The sequence below is a fragment of the Glossina fuscipes genome, unplaced genomic scaffold (assembly GCF_014805625.2).
Source record: "Glossina fuscipes isolate IAEA_lab_2018 unplaced genomic scaffold, Yale_Gfus_2 26, whole genome shotgun sequence".
In the NCBI taxonomy this organism is placed as follows: domain Eukaryota; kingdom Metazoa; phylum Arthropoda; class Insecta; order Diptera; family Glossinidae; genus Glossina; species Glossina fuscipes.
This window is the reverse complement of record NW_023998421.1, coordinates 3,782,307-3,803,187: the sequence shown is the minus strand read 5'-3', so window position 1 is coordinate 3,803,187 and position 20,881 is coordinate 3,782,307. Positions and strand designations below refer to the sequence as shown.

Sequence of the window (20,881 nt, the reverse complement as noted above, 5' to 3'; positions counted from 1 at the left end):
CTTTAGATCCGCAAATGGAAACAATCGGCAATGCCCACACGAAAGTTATGAGTGATTAAATTTTGTTTTTTTTCAATTTTTTAAGTTCTTATGCTTATTTATTATAAAGCAAAGAAGACGGACAAGTTTACAACTATTTTGTACATTTCTGAAATAAAGATATATGATCTATGCCTAAGAATGGGTTAACATCAATGTGATAGACCCCGCGATTAATTTTTTCTTAACAATACCAGCGATATGGGTATCAAATAAAAGAACTTGAAGAGTGGAGTGCGAAAGGCATAGTGGTGGGTATGCGAGATTCGGCCCCCGCCCAATATAACTTTTTTACTTGTTGTTTTATTAAGATGAAGTTTTGCAATCACCTAAGCTAGGCCGTAACTTAACAAAAAATTTAAAAATTACAAATTTACTCTTCGATCTTTCGAATTTATTGTATTAGGTATTCTACTTCGCAATTAAGTCTTGTGGATATTGCGTTGTTACAGCGCTGTTGCCCTGGTACATGTCTGCGAATATAATACAGGATGTTGTTCTCTAGCATAAGCAATTACGTATTGACTTCATATTATTCGTATATAATCTTCTTTTGTCGTTTTACTATAAAATTTTCATAGCGTTTTTAAAGCAGTTAGGAAATCGTCCAACGACATTTATTAAGTCAAAGCGACAATCACGTACTGGTTTCTCTAACGATTGACAAAGAAATTAGTCTCTTAGAATACTTTGCATATGAAATGAGATTAATTTGATTTTTATTGAATTTAATTTCAATTAAATTATTTATGAGAGTACGCGATAGTGGCGCAAAGGAGAAGACGAACGAGAAATTGAGCCACTTTTAAGTAAAGTTTAATAAAAGTTTTATTTAAAAATTTTGAAAATTCCAAAATGTTCCAAAAAGTAATTCACTAGTCCCTAAAAGAAAGGTTTTTAGTTTCTTTGAGCATAGATTGTTTTGCAAGACTTTAAAAGGTAGGTAGATTTGATCGAAAATTTCACGTTTTTGCATACAAGGCTGTCAGGTGTTCAAGTTTTAATGTAAATCCTTTCGCTGAAGAAGTAACGAGTCCGACCTAGAGGAATTGTGCTAACTTTCAAAAAGATTAATGCTTTTATTTCTGCGAAATCGTGTTCACCAAGGGAATGAAGCCTTTCGGGCGAGATGGTCAAGTACAGTTTAAACGCTGCTTTCTTGTATGTTTAAAAAATTGAATGAAATAACTCTTTAAAAAAAGATGAGTTATATCGTAACACCAAAAATAATGTAGCCCCTTAAAGTTGTTAGACGACTTTCAAACCTTCGCTGATGTCTTTGTTTCAATAACATAACATTTTCTTAACACTTTTAATGGATTCTGGACACAGTTTGCTTTTTAAAAGAGAATTTAATTCAATCTCTTTGTTAAATAAATTTATTAGAATCAAAACTTGTAATTTTGAAATGAAGTTCCCCTTATTATTTGAAAGCGACATTCTATTTGATTAAAATTTGTTGAACTGATGACTTATAAAAAAAAAGTGCTACTCCGTCGAACGTCATTCCTTTATGTCTTAAATGTGTTAACAACAATTTCACTATCACTCGGCGACTCTTATTCACTTATGGGAATTATGGGAATAATTAGGATGCTCTTGTTTTAAGTTTATAGTTTAAATTCATTTACTTATTCAACCAAGCTATACATAAACATCAAATAATATATACAGAACATATATTTTTTGATTTCACGTTATATAAAAGAAAAAAACAACCTTCAAAAGTTCTACACAAACTTTGCTTCAATTCAATTCCTCGTAAAGAAATTATGAAATGTGCCTCGGTGCTGTTCCAAAATACTAGATACAGTTTCTCAACACATCTCTGTTCCAACATTTTATCTCTGATATGGTTCTTCCGGTCCGAGATACGCTTATCCATTTCTACCAAGGAGATTGTAAGGCATATCGTGCTATAATAACACAAACTTTGTGAGAAGGGGTAGTTTCGATAGCAAGACTAATTCTAAATTTGCAAACCCTTTTTCCCTTGTGTTAATTGTTAATTTAAAGTAATTTAAAAAAAAAGTGTTGCTAATATTATACCAAACAATCGAAAAATTCAAGTTCAAAGTTTGAATGAATTTCATATACCCTTCCCGGTAAAATTAAGGTTAATTTGTTTGGAAATTAATCCTCCCTTTAATATTATCTTCGGACAAACAACATCAATTGTTTTGCCTTTGGGTTTGCTAAGGCTGTGAGGTTAGATACTTGTTTTGGTTTGTACGCACGGGTGTGAGCCTATAGTTGCGAAATAGCAACCTTACAAGCTTAAAAACTAAACAAAAATAGTCAAACGCCGAATACATATACGTAATTCATATACATAATATTACACACATATCTCTACTTTTTTACTCAATAGAAATTGGAAAATATGGCTTCTTAATGTTATGTAATCGAGCCCCTTAATCTACGCTCATTTATATTACAATATTTTAAAATTGCGAACACGCACTCCACTATTGTGATTGGCTTGACTCTAGTAAATGGTCGCACATGTGTCCAAGTTACAAATATTTAAGTCGCGTAGACTTTTTTAACGTTTTTTCACAAAAAAAAAAAAAAAAAAATAAATAAATAAATAAAATAAAAAGACATTTTAAGTAATTCTTAATGTTGTTAATAAATTTTTGTTCGCAAAACATTCTCTCGTTGTCTTTGCAGTAAGAAATTTCCAGAAAATGCAGAAAATGAAATGATTTGTAAGATGAAGAAAGCTTCCGCATAAACAATATTAGTTTGGAGTATATAACTACTTACTAGAAAATGATATACAACAAGGTCGATATCCTGCATACTGTACACACATACATATATACATATATCTATATATATATGATAATGCTGCAACGTTAGTTTTATTCTATATATATATATATATATATATACATATATATGCACATAAAACATATGATTGTGCATATGTATGAATGTTTATTTGCCTTTAACTCTCCTCGTGGTGTTTTTTAATAAATTGTTTGCAATTAAAAAATGCATTAAAGTCTAAATGAAGGCTGTGTTGTCGCTAAGAAGTCAGTTACTGTATGAATTGCTAGGCTTATATTTGTTGTTGCTTAACCACTTGTACAAACCAGACGGCGAGTGTATGCATAGTTAATTTTGTGGTTTTTATTTTTTATTTTTTTTTATTTTTTTCTTACTATTCTCTCCAGCAGGGTGCCGAATCAGTGGTAGTATTAGTCTATTTTATTATATATATACAATTCAAAAACCATGGCAGCACCACCACAGCAACTCGAACATCGCAATCATTACCATAACCTACGCGTCATTTAATGGATGTTTTTTATTTATTTATTTATTTTTCTTTATTTCTATTACACACATCTGCTTAAGCGTATTCCGTTCCATTCTCTTTGGTAACGAGTGTACCAGTATTTTTTTTTGTTTTTGAAGCTATTTAGATAAAATACAAAATGTACTTGTTCTAGCTTTGTTAGAATTGTTCTTTCTTCCTCTTACTCCCTGTTTCTCCCACTTTCTTTTTTACTCCTGTCGTTTGCAGTTCAAATGCAAATTTAATTTTATTACCTGCAATTTTATATGAAATGTATTTACATTTATTTTTCTCACCGATCGTCTCCGCATAGTCAAAGACACATACATATGCACGCGCCACATACAGATAGACGCGTACTATAATTTCTAATTTCGTTAGTGCTGGTGGGTTGCCTACCGCTTATAGAGCTGTGATTACTGACATGCCATATACGAATGTCGACGTTCAAGTCCTGTTTCAGCAAGAAAATCGTTCTCTAAGCTTTAAATTAATGTGTTAAATTTTTTTAACGTATTTAGCTCGATTTTATTTTTTTTTTTATTTTTTTTATTTTTCTTCTACTTCTTTTTCTTTTCGCCACTGTTAAATGAGACCATATTAGTTATGTCATTTCATTTGTAGCACTAAGAAAACCATCAGCATCATGAACGTTAGAAAATACATATATATAGGTTTTTGATCAATACAGAATTGAGATTCAATTAAGACATTTTTGTCTTATGAAGCGTTAGTTTAATTGTTCACACTTTTAGCCTAATAAAGACTAAGATAAATAGTTGAACTTTGGTGTTGATGAGGTATTTCCGTTGATGAGAACATAACTATAACAACTATTTTCACTGCTTTATCGTATTCATAGATATGGACTTTTAAAACTAATTAGAGATAGGCTCAAAATAATAAGTAGGACTAACATCACGGACAAAGAAAATTAAGATTTCATGTAGAAATTTCTTATTTGATGGATGCAGGGCCAAATTAAGAAACACGTGATCCCTTTACAACAGCCGTCAGATGGTAATTTTTTTGCTTTTTCATAAACTTTCTTTTTCTTTACGAGAAAAAATTATGCAATAATTGAAGTCAATTGTTAGGTATTCGGAATTCGCTTTAAAGCGAATGTAAATCTTCAACTTGTTCTTTTTTTTCTTTTTTGTCTTGACGCAAAACTCTCAACATCCGTTATCTGACCTGATAAATTTTAAATAAATAATTAAAATTAACTATTTGTCTGCGCACATTCACATACAACTAGTAAAGTGGCAAAGAATGAAAGGAAGAGAAAAAGTAACTAAAAGGCGCATGAAAGTCTTTAATCGCATGCAGTGTATATGTATACGAGTACGTACAAGAAGAGTGAAGAGTGTGGGCAGCAAAGAATTAATGACTTTGCGAAGACAATTTATTTTATTGATATCAGCTTGATATGAATTGAAATGATGATCTTCTTGAATAAAAGTACGAATAAATGAAAATGTTCTTTCACCACATAGCAAAACCACTCGCACTTTAATGCGAAATTATAAAATTATCAATAGAGGTCCTTAATACTAATAATAAAAAAAGTCAATTCACTTTAATGCAGCATTACGCTAAAATACATGCCAAGAAAACCCTAAGCGGAACAGAGCATGACACTCGATCAGTGCCACAAGTTTTATTGATCAGTGTTAATATCGATAAATTTTATGCACGATTTTTCTTTTCATTGGGTTTTGCATACGCTACACTGGTTGGGGTATACTGCTACTACTTTACGTTGGTGCGGGCGTACATAACGCCTAGTGATTTACAATCACTTTCACTGTCCGTCTTGTTTTCTTGTGTTCAACCTATGGGTCGCAATTCTTGAAACATTTAGATGAAATTTGGCACCTTGGCGTGTTTCAAGGATGAACACTGTTGAAAATTGTCCGGATTGGACCACTTTTACGACCACTTCCCATATAACACCTTAGTTTGAAGAATGACTATAAGAATGACTGTAGAGGGGTCTAAAGGTTCTCAGGTTCACAGAGCATGTTTTGAAGTTAATCGTAAAAATTGTACAAAGGGATAAGATAAGAAGATTGATTGTGATGCGAGTAATTATTGATTGATTTTTTTTTTTTTAAGAGGATAGAGTTCTTTGGATATCTGAGAAAAACAATATTAATAATAAATTCGGTTGAAAAGGAAAAACAGTTTCTTGAATATCTATACTTTCAGATCCCCTATGCACTAGCTCTTGCTGTGAAAGGCATTTACACTAAATGGGCCACTGAGCTGTTTAAATTTAAACACTTTCGCGACCGTACACCAGTACCCTACTTTACCGACACTTCGCTAATAATACACGTCAAGGTGCCTTGCGAGAAAGCCTGGAATATTGTCATTTGTGAATATTTTTGAAAAATCATTTTTAATATTTAACAATATGCTTAATAAACTTCTCGAATTTTATTATTTTATTGCCTTTGCTTCAAAGTCAAAAAAAATGTCGGAAAAGACAGAGAAAACGGACTGACCTCAACTACGTATTTTTTTCTTTTTTTTCGAAAGCTGTTGATTTCAAACCCAATATGAACCATTTAAGTAACACATTTCCCGCTTCTTTGTAAGGCAACAATATTTGTAGCATATTACGATGGTTAAGTGCTGCTCAGTTTGATTTCAATTTTCTTTATTAAAGGCCAATCAAAATTACAGTAAATACTAAAATATATTTTATGCCTGATCGCACCTTTAAAAGAAATTTGTATTCAGTGCACTAACTGTAGGCTTTCCTATCAGTAGTGACAGTTTGACGGTATCTAATATTATCTATTCCGTATACCTCTGACGAAAAGTATAGAAAGGCTATTGATACATTTTTTTTTTCGTCCTGGTACAGTTTTAGTTAATGCATTCGCCTAATTACAGCGCATGTGCCTTAGAAAAGGGTTTCTTCACTCAATTTCACTCCTAATGTCATATTCGTTTGTCTGCTGTATCATGCTTTTCGGTTTGCTTTCAAAACGATTTAAAGATTTCAAATATCAGTGATCGTAGATTCACTTTTCACAATTGGTTCCTTTGGAATTTTTGCCACAAATTTCCGCAACAATTCATGTTAGTACAAACTTCATATTGTACGGAAGGATAACAGGTTGCTTACTCCGTTATTCGACAACGTAATTTTTTTTGGCTTCATCGATATATTCGCGAGTGTTTGAAATTAAACGGTGTATAGAACAAAGTCACATTTGAGCAACGTAATGGGAGCCTGTCGATCTGATTTATTGCTTATTCTAAGGTTTGTTTTTCCAATGAAGCCCAACGTCTCTAAAAACTCTTTTAGAAATTGGTTCAAAAAGTGTGCTTTCAACATCGAACCCTGGAAGTGAATTAAATAATTTCAACTCCCACGAACTGGTTCAAACTTCCATTGAGAGAGAGTTTTCCGTTTACCTAATTTTATGTCTTACACTTATAGCCGCATTCTGGCATTGCGAAAGGCCACTGAAAGAAACCGGGGGTTTTCTTATCAAAGTTTTCATGATTTTGCATTAAATATGCTATTCTGGGACTATAGTTAGAGTAAAACCCTACGATAGCAAAGATCACCGTACAACTCTCTGATGCTAATTTTATTATACGACAAGAGTTTCAGGTCACGAAAACTACAGACATAAAGTGCTAATGGCTTTTAGCATCTCTGTAATCTTGCTCAGAACAGGGTTGTTTTTTCTGCTCGTTTGGTGACAAGGATTTTCTTACTGTTAAAACCCTTGGCCAATATTTTTCTGTATTTATTAATAAGTTTAATAATCGATCCTTTTACACAGATTAACTGGAATTATTTTGGAAGTGTCTTCAGAAAAATATTGATTTTAAGAAGGAGAGGAGTAAAACCCCAACTTTTCTTACGGTTTATATATTCAATAATCAATTTTTTTATTCTTTTTAAAACTTTCTTTACTGGTTTTTATGTAATTTTAGGCTCTTTCAGCTTTTACCGTTTTTTAAAGTTTTTTTTTTTTTTGAATAAATTCCCTGCAAAATATTGTTGTGAGAAAAAATGTTTTCTTCATTTATCACTCCCTATGAACACGACTTTTATTTATAGGAATAATTTTTCTTAGATTTATTTGGAAAATCGCTTCTCTCCTTCTTGGGTTACCTAAGAGAGAAAAATATTTAACCTAAATCTCTTAAGATATCAGAAAACTCACATGTATTTGTGTACGTTATTTATATAACGTGCGCACCAACCTGTGCGTATGTAAATAAATGCCTTGAAAAATTATTACATGTCCGTAAGCATTAAGTAAGTAAATCATTGTCATTATGACCAAAATTGTTTCCAACTGTTCAATAACAACTTGTTTTGTTTTCCGTATATTTTATGAAATCAATAACCGAAAAATCGAAGAGAAACTTAAAGGTAATATTTACAAGCATCCGCACATATATAAATAAATATTAATATGTTATTATTAACTATCTAAAATCACACCATAACGTACCGGGTAAAAAACAGAAATTATATTTTTTATTTATTTATTTTTATCTTATTTTATCGCTAGCAGGAATACAAAAACGCTTAATGCACAAGAAGATGCATAAGAACTTCGAGTAAACAATGTTTACGAACTATATTAATGATAGTTATTTATAATAAGAAGATCATATTAACGTACATACATACACACATACACAAATGCTTTGGTTTTATACAAACAAAAATATTTTTCTCTCTCTCTCTCTCTCTCTCTCTGTCTGTTGTTTGTTACTTTTCCTTTGGAATATAATTCAATTAAATTCCCTTTAAAAAATCGTCGATATAATCAGTTATGTCTTCTTTCTTTTATACTTTTATTTGATGTTTAGGTTAGCATCGTTTTAAAAGATGTCAACGATGAGGAGCCACGCTTTATATCACCCAACGTCACTGAAATGCAAGAGAATATTTCAACCAACACTGTGGTTATGGTAATTAAAGCTAATGATAGGGATGAAGGCCGAAATGGTTACATTGAATACATCCTGGAACAAGACCAAATATTACCTTTCACTTTAGGTGCCGTCGATGGTCTGTTGCGTGTAGCTGGTAAATTGGATCGTGAACAACGGGCTAGCTACACTTTAAATGTAACAGCCCGGGATAGGGGAGAACCGAGCAAATCTACTCGCACTCAAATTTTAGTGAAAATTTTAGATGAGAATGACAATAATCCCATCTTTGATCCTAAACAATATTCGGCCTCGGTAGCGGAAAATGCTAGCATCGGAGCTATGGTCTTACAAGTTTCAGCCACCGATATTGACGAAGGTGCCAATGGCCGTGTACGATTCTCCATAGCAGCTGGTGATGATAATCGTGATTTCAGTATCAGTGAAGATTCGGGCATAGTCAGGGTAGCGAAAAATCTCAACTATGAGCGTAAATCGCGCTATGAGCTTACAATACAAGCAGAAGATTGTGCCGCTGACTTAGCTTTAGCTAATGAAAGTATGGAAGGTCGTAATAAATTACTGACGCCAATAGAAAATCGTTACGATATCGCTGAACTGACTATTATTATAACCGATATAAACGATAATTCTCCGACATTTTTTCACTCACCCTATTTAGCGAATGTTATGGAAAATGTTATACCGCCCAACAGTGGTTATGTGATACAAGTAGAAGCCTATGATGCGGACACGCCACCATTTAATTCGTTGGTACGCTATTTCCTCAAAGAAGGTGATACTGATCTCTTTCGCATTAATGCCTCTACCGGTGAAATATCACTGTTGCGCTCTTTGGATCGCGAAACGAAAGCAGAATACATACTCACCTTAGTTGCCATGGATACAGGTAAGAACATTTAAAAAAAAAAGATAGTTATCAGGCGACAATTGCACAACAAGTGTTGCCAGTGCAACAGTGCAACAGTTAAAAAAAATGAAAAAAAAAAACCGTTTTTGTTGCATTTGTTGCTCGTTTTTATTCTTCTTGGTAGAAGAAAGCCGCTATTACTACACGATAATCGATACCCGAGAAGGGAGTTAATTTAGCTTTAAGGCCACATTTGTTAAATTCGTTACACATTTATTGTGTTGTGTGATCATATCATAAAATGTTGTGTTCTGTTTCGGGTTCATCAACATATAACTAAAGCCTGAAAGAAACAAAATCATAATGTTTTTTATATAAAATATATAGTTACAGGTACATTGATCTGCTGTTATGCGTTGTTATGCAAAATTATTTTTATATAATAAATATATCCTCTATTTCTCCCCATCTCTCTTTCTCTCTTTATTTCCTCTCTTTCTATCTCTACGTCTCTTTTTTATTCATTCTGTCTCCTTTTTACTTGTTCTTAAAGTCATATCTAAATATTTTAGTATGAAATCTTTATTTCAAAAGGGTGTTACCAACCATAGAGCTTTAGTGGTGTGTTGTCAATGTTCACACAATCTCCACCCCTTTTAACTTCTTTTTATAACTTACTACCACTGAATCATATCGTATCGCATTCATATAACTCAATACACATAAACATATATGTATTCAATGTGCATAAAGCATGCAGCCTTAAATCCCTACTTTTCTTACTCTTTGTTACATTTTGTTTGTGTGTTTATCTTAACTGTTATATCTGAAATATAACATGTGCACATATGTATAGATATAAACACACAAACACACACACACACACACACACACACACAAACACACATGCTTACATGCACAACTTTATTTGTTATAGATACTTATATAAAATGACGTTTCAGACTGTGTGCCCTTAAACTATAAAAACATTTTGATAATTACTGTAATTTGTTAAAAACTTGCAGCGTGTGTAAGTTCGTGTGTATATGTGAATTTTATTTTATATACCTATATATATATATATATAGATATATATATATGGATGCTTGTTCTTTTTTTCTTTTCCTTTAAAAAAAGTTAAAACAAGTGTTTTTAATTTTCCTCTTCTTTTTTTTTTTTTTTTTTTTTCTTAATACCATTCACTCACTACTTTTGTGTTTGTTGAGTCCAAGAAGCAGAACAGAGTTATTTCTATATACATATATATATATATATATACATGCTTGGAGATATTCGTCCTCTGGTTGGCCAGTTGAGTGTCATATTGAAATATTTATTTATTTTTTTTTTTTGCTTTTGCTTCCTTTGTATTCATTTTGTTTTCGGTTAATTATTATTTTAAAGTGTAAGTTTGACAAATGCTCGCCAGCCACAATACCAATAAAGAAAGAAAAGGAAGTCGTTTTCTTTTATTTTTTTTTTTTATTTTTCCCGCATTGTAAACACCAACAAACCGACTATCAGATAAGAAGCCGCGGTATGCATATATTCGCATATAGATGTATATATGTATATATATATATATATATATACCTGTTGGCATATTATTTAATGATTTTAAATTGATAAGAATTTTATATAACACACAAGCACTTATATTTCGTTTCGCTTCGTTTTTATTGATGTCAGAAAATTTATAATAATTTTGTCATTATTTAAATTTTCATCATCAAAAAAAAAAAAAAAAAAGCATTTTAAGCAAACAGGCTAAAAGGGTCAGACAACGTAAATATTCGAACGCTTTAGGACAAATTTTTGGAATTTTTACTCAAATTGCTTGTTAGATCAATTTAATTTATTGCACATTTTTACCTGAGTGTAAAAGAAAGTTCGCTTCTTTCTTTTTCCTTTCTTCATAACAAATTTATTCCATGCATAAATTTATTTAAAAGTTTGCAAAGGTCAGTGAAGAGCTTAGTGAAAATAAAATGAATATATTACTTAAGATTATAGTAAAAGAACAGAGAGGAGGACAGGAGCTATCATCAGGCAATCCTAGTAAATAATTTGGAAAAAGTTGCAAATGAATTCCAAAACATTGCTGATGGGTTTGTTTTTAATTATACTCTTAATCTTAAAATAATTGCATGAATTTCAAGTCGCTTAAAACCTAAGTCTATAAAGAATTGGCGTAAACTCTTTCTTGTACTATGTTCCTTTAAAGTAGAAAGGATTTGTTCCTAGTAGCTCTAACAGGGACGCCTATCAATGGCTGTTATCAAGCCTATCAATGCTGTGATGCCACAAAAAAACTGCCCCTTGTAAAGCCACAAATCGGCTGCACCATCTCGGAAGGACGTTTGGATACACCCTTAACGGAATGCCAGTAAAACACTTGGTTTTCAATTCAGGCAATCACCATTAGGTGTCATCGCCGGAATGTATTGTTTCGAAAAATTCTAATCGCTTTAGAGCGACTCTTATGTTATTACATTCCTATCCTTCTCCCTCAAATAAGTAGAACATATCTAGTGACATTTTCGAAAGTGAACGGCTTCTATTAATATCACCGTTCATACGTGTAAGTGTAGATCTAGGACAGATGTAAAACCTTAAGGTAAACACTAAGATAGATGTCCCCTTTTGATTCATTTTCTTACATTATAAAGCCGTAAGCAATCTGTGAGTGTATTTTCGTTTAAAAATAATAGAGCCCCGTAAGATGGAAAGTGAGTTTTATTATGGAATAAATACTGAAGGACGTTAGAGGTTAACTTTTCTTTGTTTAAAAATATTTCAAAAATTTTTCTCTGTGACTACCAAGGATGGACGATCGGAATGGTCGGAATATTCATTTGTTTCGAGTAAACCAAATAACAATTATATTACAATTTGATTAAAGCGGTTAAATGCCGGCGGTTTTAGATTTCTAGTCGCCTTCGGTCTCTTTTGTTGTCATCTTTGTTCCATCTATTAACCAATGTTATGTATTAAAGCCAATATAAGTGAGGAAAATTTTCGATTTATTTACAAAATATGACCACTTTGTCGCTCTAATATACAAAGTTAACGAATAGGAAAAAGATTGCCGTACATTGACTCTGACTTTCATGAAACGAATACCAAGCGGATCTATGATATTCCTCAGGTACAACCTGAAATAATAATTGATGTACCAAATAATACGAAATACCTCCAAGATGTTTTTAACTCCTTTGGAGCTCGCAGACCATATCCCCAACATGATATGGGGCGCGCCACTGTTGTTGATTTAAACCATCGGAATCAAGCTGTTCCGCTGCAGGCTGTCCATTCAATTTAAAGCTAGCCTAGTCTAAGCCTAGCTCAGATTTCTAACATCGTTTTTTTATACACTTTTCAAAAAATTGCAATATTTTATTTGAGTTTGTTTACACACACATATACTAGATACGTGATTATGAAATGCTCCGCTGTTTAGTTCGCAATGATGTGCTGCTTCTATTCCACCAGCTTACTTTAGGCTGTCGTTTTTATTTGTGATTTTATTGCTTACTAGAAAATATTTTGTACACTTAATTACTTTAGTAAAACATCAAGTTTTTATTACTTACTTCTTGTCCATTCCATTTTTCCAAAAGCAAACTTTTTGTTTTTAAATTTTCATTAGAGATAACTGCTTCTAACCAATTGTAAAGATTTAATTGCAATTAGCATTTTTGTGAATTATACTAACAAATGCAGTGCAAAGAAGGCAATTCATTTATATAGTGGCGCACAATAGCTGTCATCACAGCCCTTGCCAAAGACAAAATAAAATATCTTCAAGAAATTTTATATAGACCGTAATGGATTTCAAAGTCCTTTCTCGGATGGCATTCAGAACTGAGATCACATTACATAATATTTATTATTAATAATTGATAGCTTTACTACATAAGTTTTCCCAAGTTGAATGCAACTTGCATTGTTTTTCAGTCTACGCCCTGTTTAACTACACATTCGGCATCTAATTTTGATTATGTGCTAGATTTGTCTATCTACTTGCAACAGTTAACGACACTACCTTGAGCCTATGATTTTTGTATTTTTAATTAACGTAAAGCATTAAATCGATTCAGGTCCTCCCAACCGTTAGCTTCTTTTCTGTTATCAAAACGCTTACGATTGCAAAAATTTGTATAGAAATCTGAAATGTGACTGAGTCTGATGTGATCGTCAAAGATGAAATTGAAAAATATGCACAAACTGTAACTGTACATACTAGGTGCAATACATATTAATGTAAAAGTTAATGCAAATTATCCCGAGTTTTTTGTAATTAAAAAACCAGAGTAAAATTGACTTTTTTACTGATGGCATAACAACCGATAAAAACTAAGCAATTTTTTATATAATGTACACTGATTACAGATAATGGGTGTTACAGTTTTGCATAGCAAGACAGAACGACAACTTTCTTCTTCTTCTCCTTTCTCTCTTTACGTTTTTTTGATTCTAGCAGCAATAATAACGAACATCTTCTAAATGTACATTTAGGAAACTAAATGTTTTCATCTTGACTCATAAATTTTTGGTCCTTTCTCGGCACAGAATTGTGCTCAATGCCCATCATTCCTGTTGTCTATCTCACCTTTTGCTGCCGTATGTTCATCCAGTAATAAGTAGCCAGCAAGAAGACATGCAAATAAAAAATGTGAATAAATCAGTTCAGATTTCTAAGTATAAATTTATGTTTGGTACATATTATGTGCATATATAACATACATGCTACAAACTACATCGTCACTTGATATTTCTGAGTTTTACACCGAACTCATAGAAGATTAATGGCTTCATCTTTGTTACCATTAAGAATATAATTCATTTAGAGAGCAATTTTCGTAGTTTTTAGGTTATGTATTTTTTAGATTTTTAGTTACAACACAATGACGGATGTGTGTAAATAACAATTGTAACAATTATCTCTAACGAATGAACTAAGACCATATTCTACACTTTTTTTTCTCATCTACAAAAATCCATAAAACAAAACGAAAATTTATGCAATTTATGCAAGCAAACATAAAAAAATTTTGACTATGTATCTGTAAGCTAAGTACGTATGCATACATAACTGCATAAATATATATTTATGCTAAATTATTTTTAAACTTCTCTAACAAGCGTTGGTTCGGCTTTTTAAAACAGTAGCTTATAAAATGCGATTTCAGTTGTACTATACCTTATTTATGCCTAAAATGTTGAGCATTCAGTGTACAGTGCTATACGAGCAAAATCTATAAACCTGCCTTTGTATATACGTTATACATGAGCGCATTTTGTACGCAATGAATGTAAAGATTTTATGGCAGAATATGCGTAACCCTTTAATTGCTATTTCAAGTTACATATATGATGGTAGTTCAACTGACTCGAGCATTTCGATCAAAGACGGTCCACCATCTTTTTTTCTATATATGTATGTTATGTTAACTCAACTCTTGGAATGAGTGTTGATTTTAGTGCCTTTTTTCTTCTCATTTTGTTTTTTTTTTTTCGCTTTATTTTTTTCTCATATTTAAATAATTTCCACATTTCTCTTTAATATTTAACAAACAACCACATTTCAAAGAGGTGACGAGGATTGCATTAAAGCTGGGAGACTAAGTCGTTTAGCCAGTAAGCTGAACAGCCAGCACAATATCGTTTCGTTTATTGCACTTTTAACGATCTATGACTAACTATTAGTTATTTGCACTTCTTTTCGAAAAAAAACAATTTTTTTTTTCACCACTTTAATGTTTCGTTGTTAGGATTTAAAGTTTAAAACGGTTTCACGTATACAAAATTGTGTTACTGTGATGCTGGTGGCAGTGCACAGATTTAATTATTAGTTGGTGTTTTAGTTTTTCTCGTTGCTCACATTCCTTTTTCAAACTATTTTGTCGTTAATTTAGCAAGAAATATATGTTCAAGCATTATGCAATACGTACACATGCTTAAAATAAATGTGTACGTATGACGTTTTGGTATTCAATTAATGGATTCCTTGGCGTTTGGTTTTTATTACTTTTTTTTTTCTTTTTATTTTTTTTTGTTAACGGACGTAGGCATACTAGTTTTGGTAGTCTGTTTGTAATACGCGTTACGGATACATGATATTCTTAAACAACGTGAAATTCTGGTCATAAAATTGTTTGTATATTAAAACTTAAAAATGATAGGAAAGTGCGCGAAGTAAAGATGACATTCACTCCATGCTCCACAGGCATCGCATATCGGAAAATCATACGTCGGATCTACAGACTGAACAGTAATCATCTTTAATACGATTTGCAGGATACTAAATGACTTTAGAAAGAGCAGAATATATGAGATAATTGATTCGTTTAGTTAAACAAGAATTTTGAAGAGTAAAAATATGCGGTAAGCCATTGCAAAACTCCTACCATTTCTTCACGAATAGGAAAGGTATGGATTTGCTGAAATTCTTGCCGGGAATCCTGCTCAACACAAGACGGTACAGTGTATGAAATGCGCATTTTCCCTAATTTTATCAAAAATTCCCTAACAAGCAAATTAATACCAATTTTTGTATATATCATTATGTAAGAAATAAGCCTTATAACTATGTGAATAATTCTGTAGAACAAAATTCTAATGTCCAATGGAAAACTGAATATGAGATTGATATTATATCAAGGTATCTGTAGCATAAAACAAATTTTGTAAAATAAAAAAAAAAGGCTAATATTAAAATTTCTTTCAGACAGAATAAGAATTTAAAAAATCAGACAGCCAATAACGGTTAAAGCAGGTGATTACGAGCAAGAACTATACTTGATAAATGTCACGGGTATGGTAGTTTCAAGCATTTTCAGCGGTGCTGATGTTTAATGGGAAGGTTTTCGAACATTAACAATTTGCCTTAGCGATGGATCCTTTGGGTTAAAGCAGCTCCCTATGTGTTGCGTGCCCTATAGTGAGCATTCAGCCATAACATATATCTTTTTGGCACGCGTTCACTTGACTGCGCCCATTCTCTATCTCTTTTCTGATTGTCTTCTTACCATCATCCTGTTGGACGTATAAGGAACATCTCGCGAGTAATTGGTCAATTAAGTATCCACTCCCTATCACTTTACCTCTCCCCACTTCTTTCTGATCATCGCGGTGCGGTGCGTCGGTCCGTGTTTCATCATCCGTCACCGTCCTTCGAATTATGACAAAAAGGTAACGAAATACGCCTTTAGTGTCTCTTTCGCCTGAAACTCGATTTATTTAATATTCCCAAAAACCGGGTTATGTTCACTTTAGCGGAAAATGTTACCCCGTCACGTATGGTACAAAGAGAGTGCTTAGTAAATAGAAAAGTCACAGCGAAACAAGTTCTGAAAGACAAAGTAACGGTATCTGTCAGAAAAACCAATAACGACTTGTTTATAGAACGGGTATAGCTAAACGAAAAAGAAAGAATATAATACACCGCCATCTTTTGCCGTTAGCTACATAAAAACTGATCATCCTTGCTGAGGCTAATCTGAAGGAACGTCTTTGCAAAAACGAATGTCTTCGCCAACATCTTTTGTCGACAACAGTTCTATAGTCACATGATGCGTGGATTTTTAATGATTAAACATAAATAATGTGTTTTAATATTAAAACTATTTTTTTTTTTTTTTTTTTTTTTTAACCGCCGGTCCTCGAGTTAGTTGTTTCCGAGTAACAATTTTCCTTTCAAAAAGGATAACCATTTAAATGGCGGAAGCTCTGAAAGAATATAAAAGAAAAAAAAAACATCGGCACCCTAAACTATTTTATATTTTTATTAAAATTACAATCTGGTGAAATAACCAAAATGTATTCCATCAGTTGACCATTAAGAGATAGCGTTAATCAGCACTTAGATATGTAGGGGATTAGGTTAGGTTGATGTTTATATTCAATACGTTTATGCATGTGTATGTTTTTCTATGTGTGTGTGTGTGTGTGCGTGTGTGTGTGTGTGTGTGTGTGTGTATGCGCATGTATGCGTGAGTGTATTTCTTAAAGTCCATGTAAAAATTCAACTAAACTAAAATTTATGGTTTAGAGCATATTTTTTCTGTTTTTGTTTTATATTTAAACTGAAAGCGAGCATAAGATGCGATATTTTTACTTTTTTTTTACCTCTAACACATGAGATGTTACTCGTTTAGTGTTCGTTACTATATTATATGTACGTATTTTACTTACTGTTGTCCGCTGTCATTACTTGCATGCACACACACATACACACAAACATACATACATACATACACACACTTTACAAAACTGTTATAAGAGAGAAATTCTTGAGTAGAAAATAAAAACAAAACAATAATAAAACAAACAAAAAAAAAGTGGAAGATAAACTGAACCGTATGATTTTCATGACGAAAAATTCACAAACTATTTTTGCTATATCTTCTCATTTTTATACCGCCGCCGTTAAAGCCGCCACTGATGTCTAAAACTAACTTGCACTACAACATGTATTTTCTTTAGTTATTATCGTTTTTGTCGTTGTTGTTGCTTTTGATGCTCTGTGTGTTGTCGTTACATGGTCTTTACATGCAAGACATTTGTGCTATAACTGCTGTTGCTTCTTCGGAAAGCAACAGAAAACAAAGTTTTGTGATGCTTTTGGCGGCGGATTTCTAATAAAGCATCCTGCACACACTTACATAAACATTCGCTTACAATAAACGAACATGTGTGTGTATGTGCATTTTTTAAAGCAGTTTAAAAACAAAACAATAAAAGCAAGCTTTAAGCATTAAGTTTCTTCTTTTTCTTGTTTTTGCTTTTTTGGCGAGAACTGAGCGGAGGGGCATTGAAGTTTACAAAAAAAAAAAAAAAAAAAAAGACCTCGCGTTGACATATTTCAAGTAGTAGTTCTTTTTTTTTTTCTTTCTTTCTTAACCATAAAAACCAAGTTTATTTGTTTCGTCAGCAGCAATAAGAGCAACCACAGCAACAACAACAGCGACAACCTTAGCAACAACCATCAGAAGAAGGTCATTTTTGATAGAAATTTTGATAGTTTTGTGTTCGCATTTTGCTAAAGCATAAAGCATTTGAAAAGTCAAGCAAAAACAAATTTAAGTTTTTCTTACAAGATGCGATAGCAATTTTGAAAGAAATTAAAAGAATTAAAATCCAATTGTTATTTAAGTTCACTTAGTTTACTGCTTTTTTTCTCTTTGCTCTTCTTGTTTTTCTTTTTTCTTTTCTTTTTTTTTTTTTTTGTTCCGACTGCTACCTTACGTTAGAAAATTTGTACATTACTATTGTTATACTCCGCAAATTTATATTCTATATAAAAAAAAGTATATATATATGTATATATATATATATATATATATATATATATAACTGTGTTGAATAATGTTGTACTTTGATGAATTTACGATTACTATGACCGATCGTCCAACCGATCGACCATTTTTAACAATTTCGTTTCCTCTCAGTTAGCAACCTTACGCCTATACATATATATACACATACACATATGTATATATTTCTATACACTATATTTATATACAGTATATATATATATAAATATATATAAACGATCTGTGTAAGCTTACAAAAATACCATCGGATACGTTTGGCGGCATATTTCTCTGTTACAGAGCTATGAGCTATTCTATTACCGATATCGCGTAAATTGTAGTGATTTATTTGCACACTCTAGCTTGGTTCCAGTTTCCCTTCATCACTGTCATCATTATCTTTAGTGTCATGAAAATTGTGAGGTTTATTTTTTCAATTTTCTTCTTTTTTTTTTTATTTCTTTAAAACATCATTTAAGTACTTGTAGAGAAGCAGTTAGCGTAAACACAATAACTATTTTACAATTTTTCGCTATTCAAAAAAGAATGTCATCCCTTTGATAATAAAGACGACGTAAAGAAGAAATGCATTTTCACCAAATTTTCGTTAAGCGCATAAAAGAATTTCTCTTTAAAAATCTTTGAAACCGTGACATATCATTAGGTCATTGATACAACCTAAGGAAATAATAAACCGCTATGTGACTTTAAAAACTGTGAAAATAAATAAATCATTTGTAATATGTCGTCTTGCACTTTTCATGCGAATAATTTTTATGAGATTTTCAAATTGTGCGGTTTCTCCGTTTCACTCAAATATTTCTAAGGCAAACAAAGAATCTTCGCAACTTTAGCCTCTAAATTTATTACGAATTATAAAACAAAAAAGCACAGTTTCTTCCTTTTTATGCGAAATATTTTTACGAGATTTTGAATATGTCCCGTTTATGTTTAAGTTAAACGACATGAATTTAACCTCTACGTGCTATGTGGCTCAGTTCTTACGCATTTTGGTTCAACTTATTGCAAAAGAACGGTAATGTTTATTTTATTCAAAAGATTATATCAATCGTTAGCGACTACTTTTCCTATTAGCGTATCTTAGTAGGATTGGAAGTGCTGCTCAGAGCCGCCATAATAATATCGAAATACGCATAGACTGTATGCTCACCTTCTTACCATTGCCATGTTGATTCAACTGGGTCTTTAGAGAAACAATTTCAAGGGGAAATTTTGGTCAGGGTTCACTTGCCACTTTGTCGCTTTGTTTGACAGACTCTCTGAGAGATTGCTTATGTAAAAAAAAAAATAATAATATCAATTTTGACGTTTTTATACACACGTACAAGAATTTCATCTTTTCTCCATTAGAATTCCATACTCTTTTTAACATCCGCCTGCTGCCGTTGCCATAGTCAACATAAAACTTTTGCTAAACCTTAGTATGTTTGCATTGTTTTACTGTTCACGCGGTACACCCTCAGTTGATGCGTGTGGACTGCTGAGGGTACTACACTAGATGTGTAGACGCTTTTCGTTTTATTTCTTCTTACGTTTGCCTTACTTTAGTTTCAGATATTTCTTCCCCCTACTTTAGTTTAAACTCGGTTAAGGCTTTAACCTTGAGTTTTGTCTCACCCAGCCGCATCCATAGCGTGGCTGAATTTAGTGTATATGAGTAAATAGCGAGCCGTAATTAAAATTAACAATGTCTAATAAATTTATTTCAAAAAAGTGCACTTCTTCTCATTTCCTGAGCAAATTCTGCAATGCAGGGCGACCATCGTCATACTAAAAAGTTGGTTTAGCCTATTGTGGTTAGCCTATTGTAGCCAATGTAGCCACTATAGTGTCCAATTACAAGCATCTAGTGACCGTTTTACTAAGTTGTAATAGCTCACAATACGCCAGGTCATGCTGATCTCACCAAATCCTGTGCCTCGACTTGACACAATATACTGTATAGAAATTTACCAGACAGCGGTACATAGAGATGGAAATTACAAATCGACACATTGCAGTAGTCTAATAAAGCAAAACGAATTAAAGGGCAGAAGTTTATTTTTTATTACAGACTTCAAGTGGAAAATGAATCAAAAAAAAACTTCTTGCCGCCTAATAGAAGGCAGTGTCTAGGAACTACAAATTCTACTTAACAAGTTTTTTGAATTCAGTAAAGTGCTGTAAACTGTTTCTTGTTACGAAGAAAAAAAATTAGTCAACAAAACTAGCGACACACATATGGCAATTGGAAAATTGGTTTTTCCTTTATTATGACCTACATAATGTCACTTATGAAATTGCGCTGATGAGAAAAACGAATATGTATATAACTTTATACATATTTCGCAAAGGAGTTTCTATATATATGCGTATATACTGTGTATATTATATTCACATGTTCACATGTTTCACATGTTCATCGGAGCC

At 32.3% G+C, this 20,881-nt stretch overlaps 1 protein-coding gene across 1 annotated transcript in view; it reads left to right on the top strand.

Moving 5' to 3' along the window:
• Positions 1–20,881, top strand: part of LOC119635426 (cadherin-related tumor suppressor) — a 77,737-nt gene that overhangs the window by 20,278 nt on the left and 36,578 nt on the right. The window contains exon 6 of the mRNA XM_038030233.1: positions 8,201–9,173. Coding sequence (XP_037886161.1) covers positions 8,201–9,173 — 973 coding nt within the window. The remainder of the gene's footprint in view (positions 1–8,200; positions 9,174–20,881) is intronic.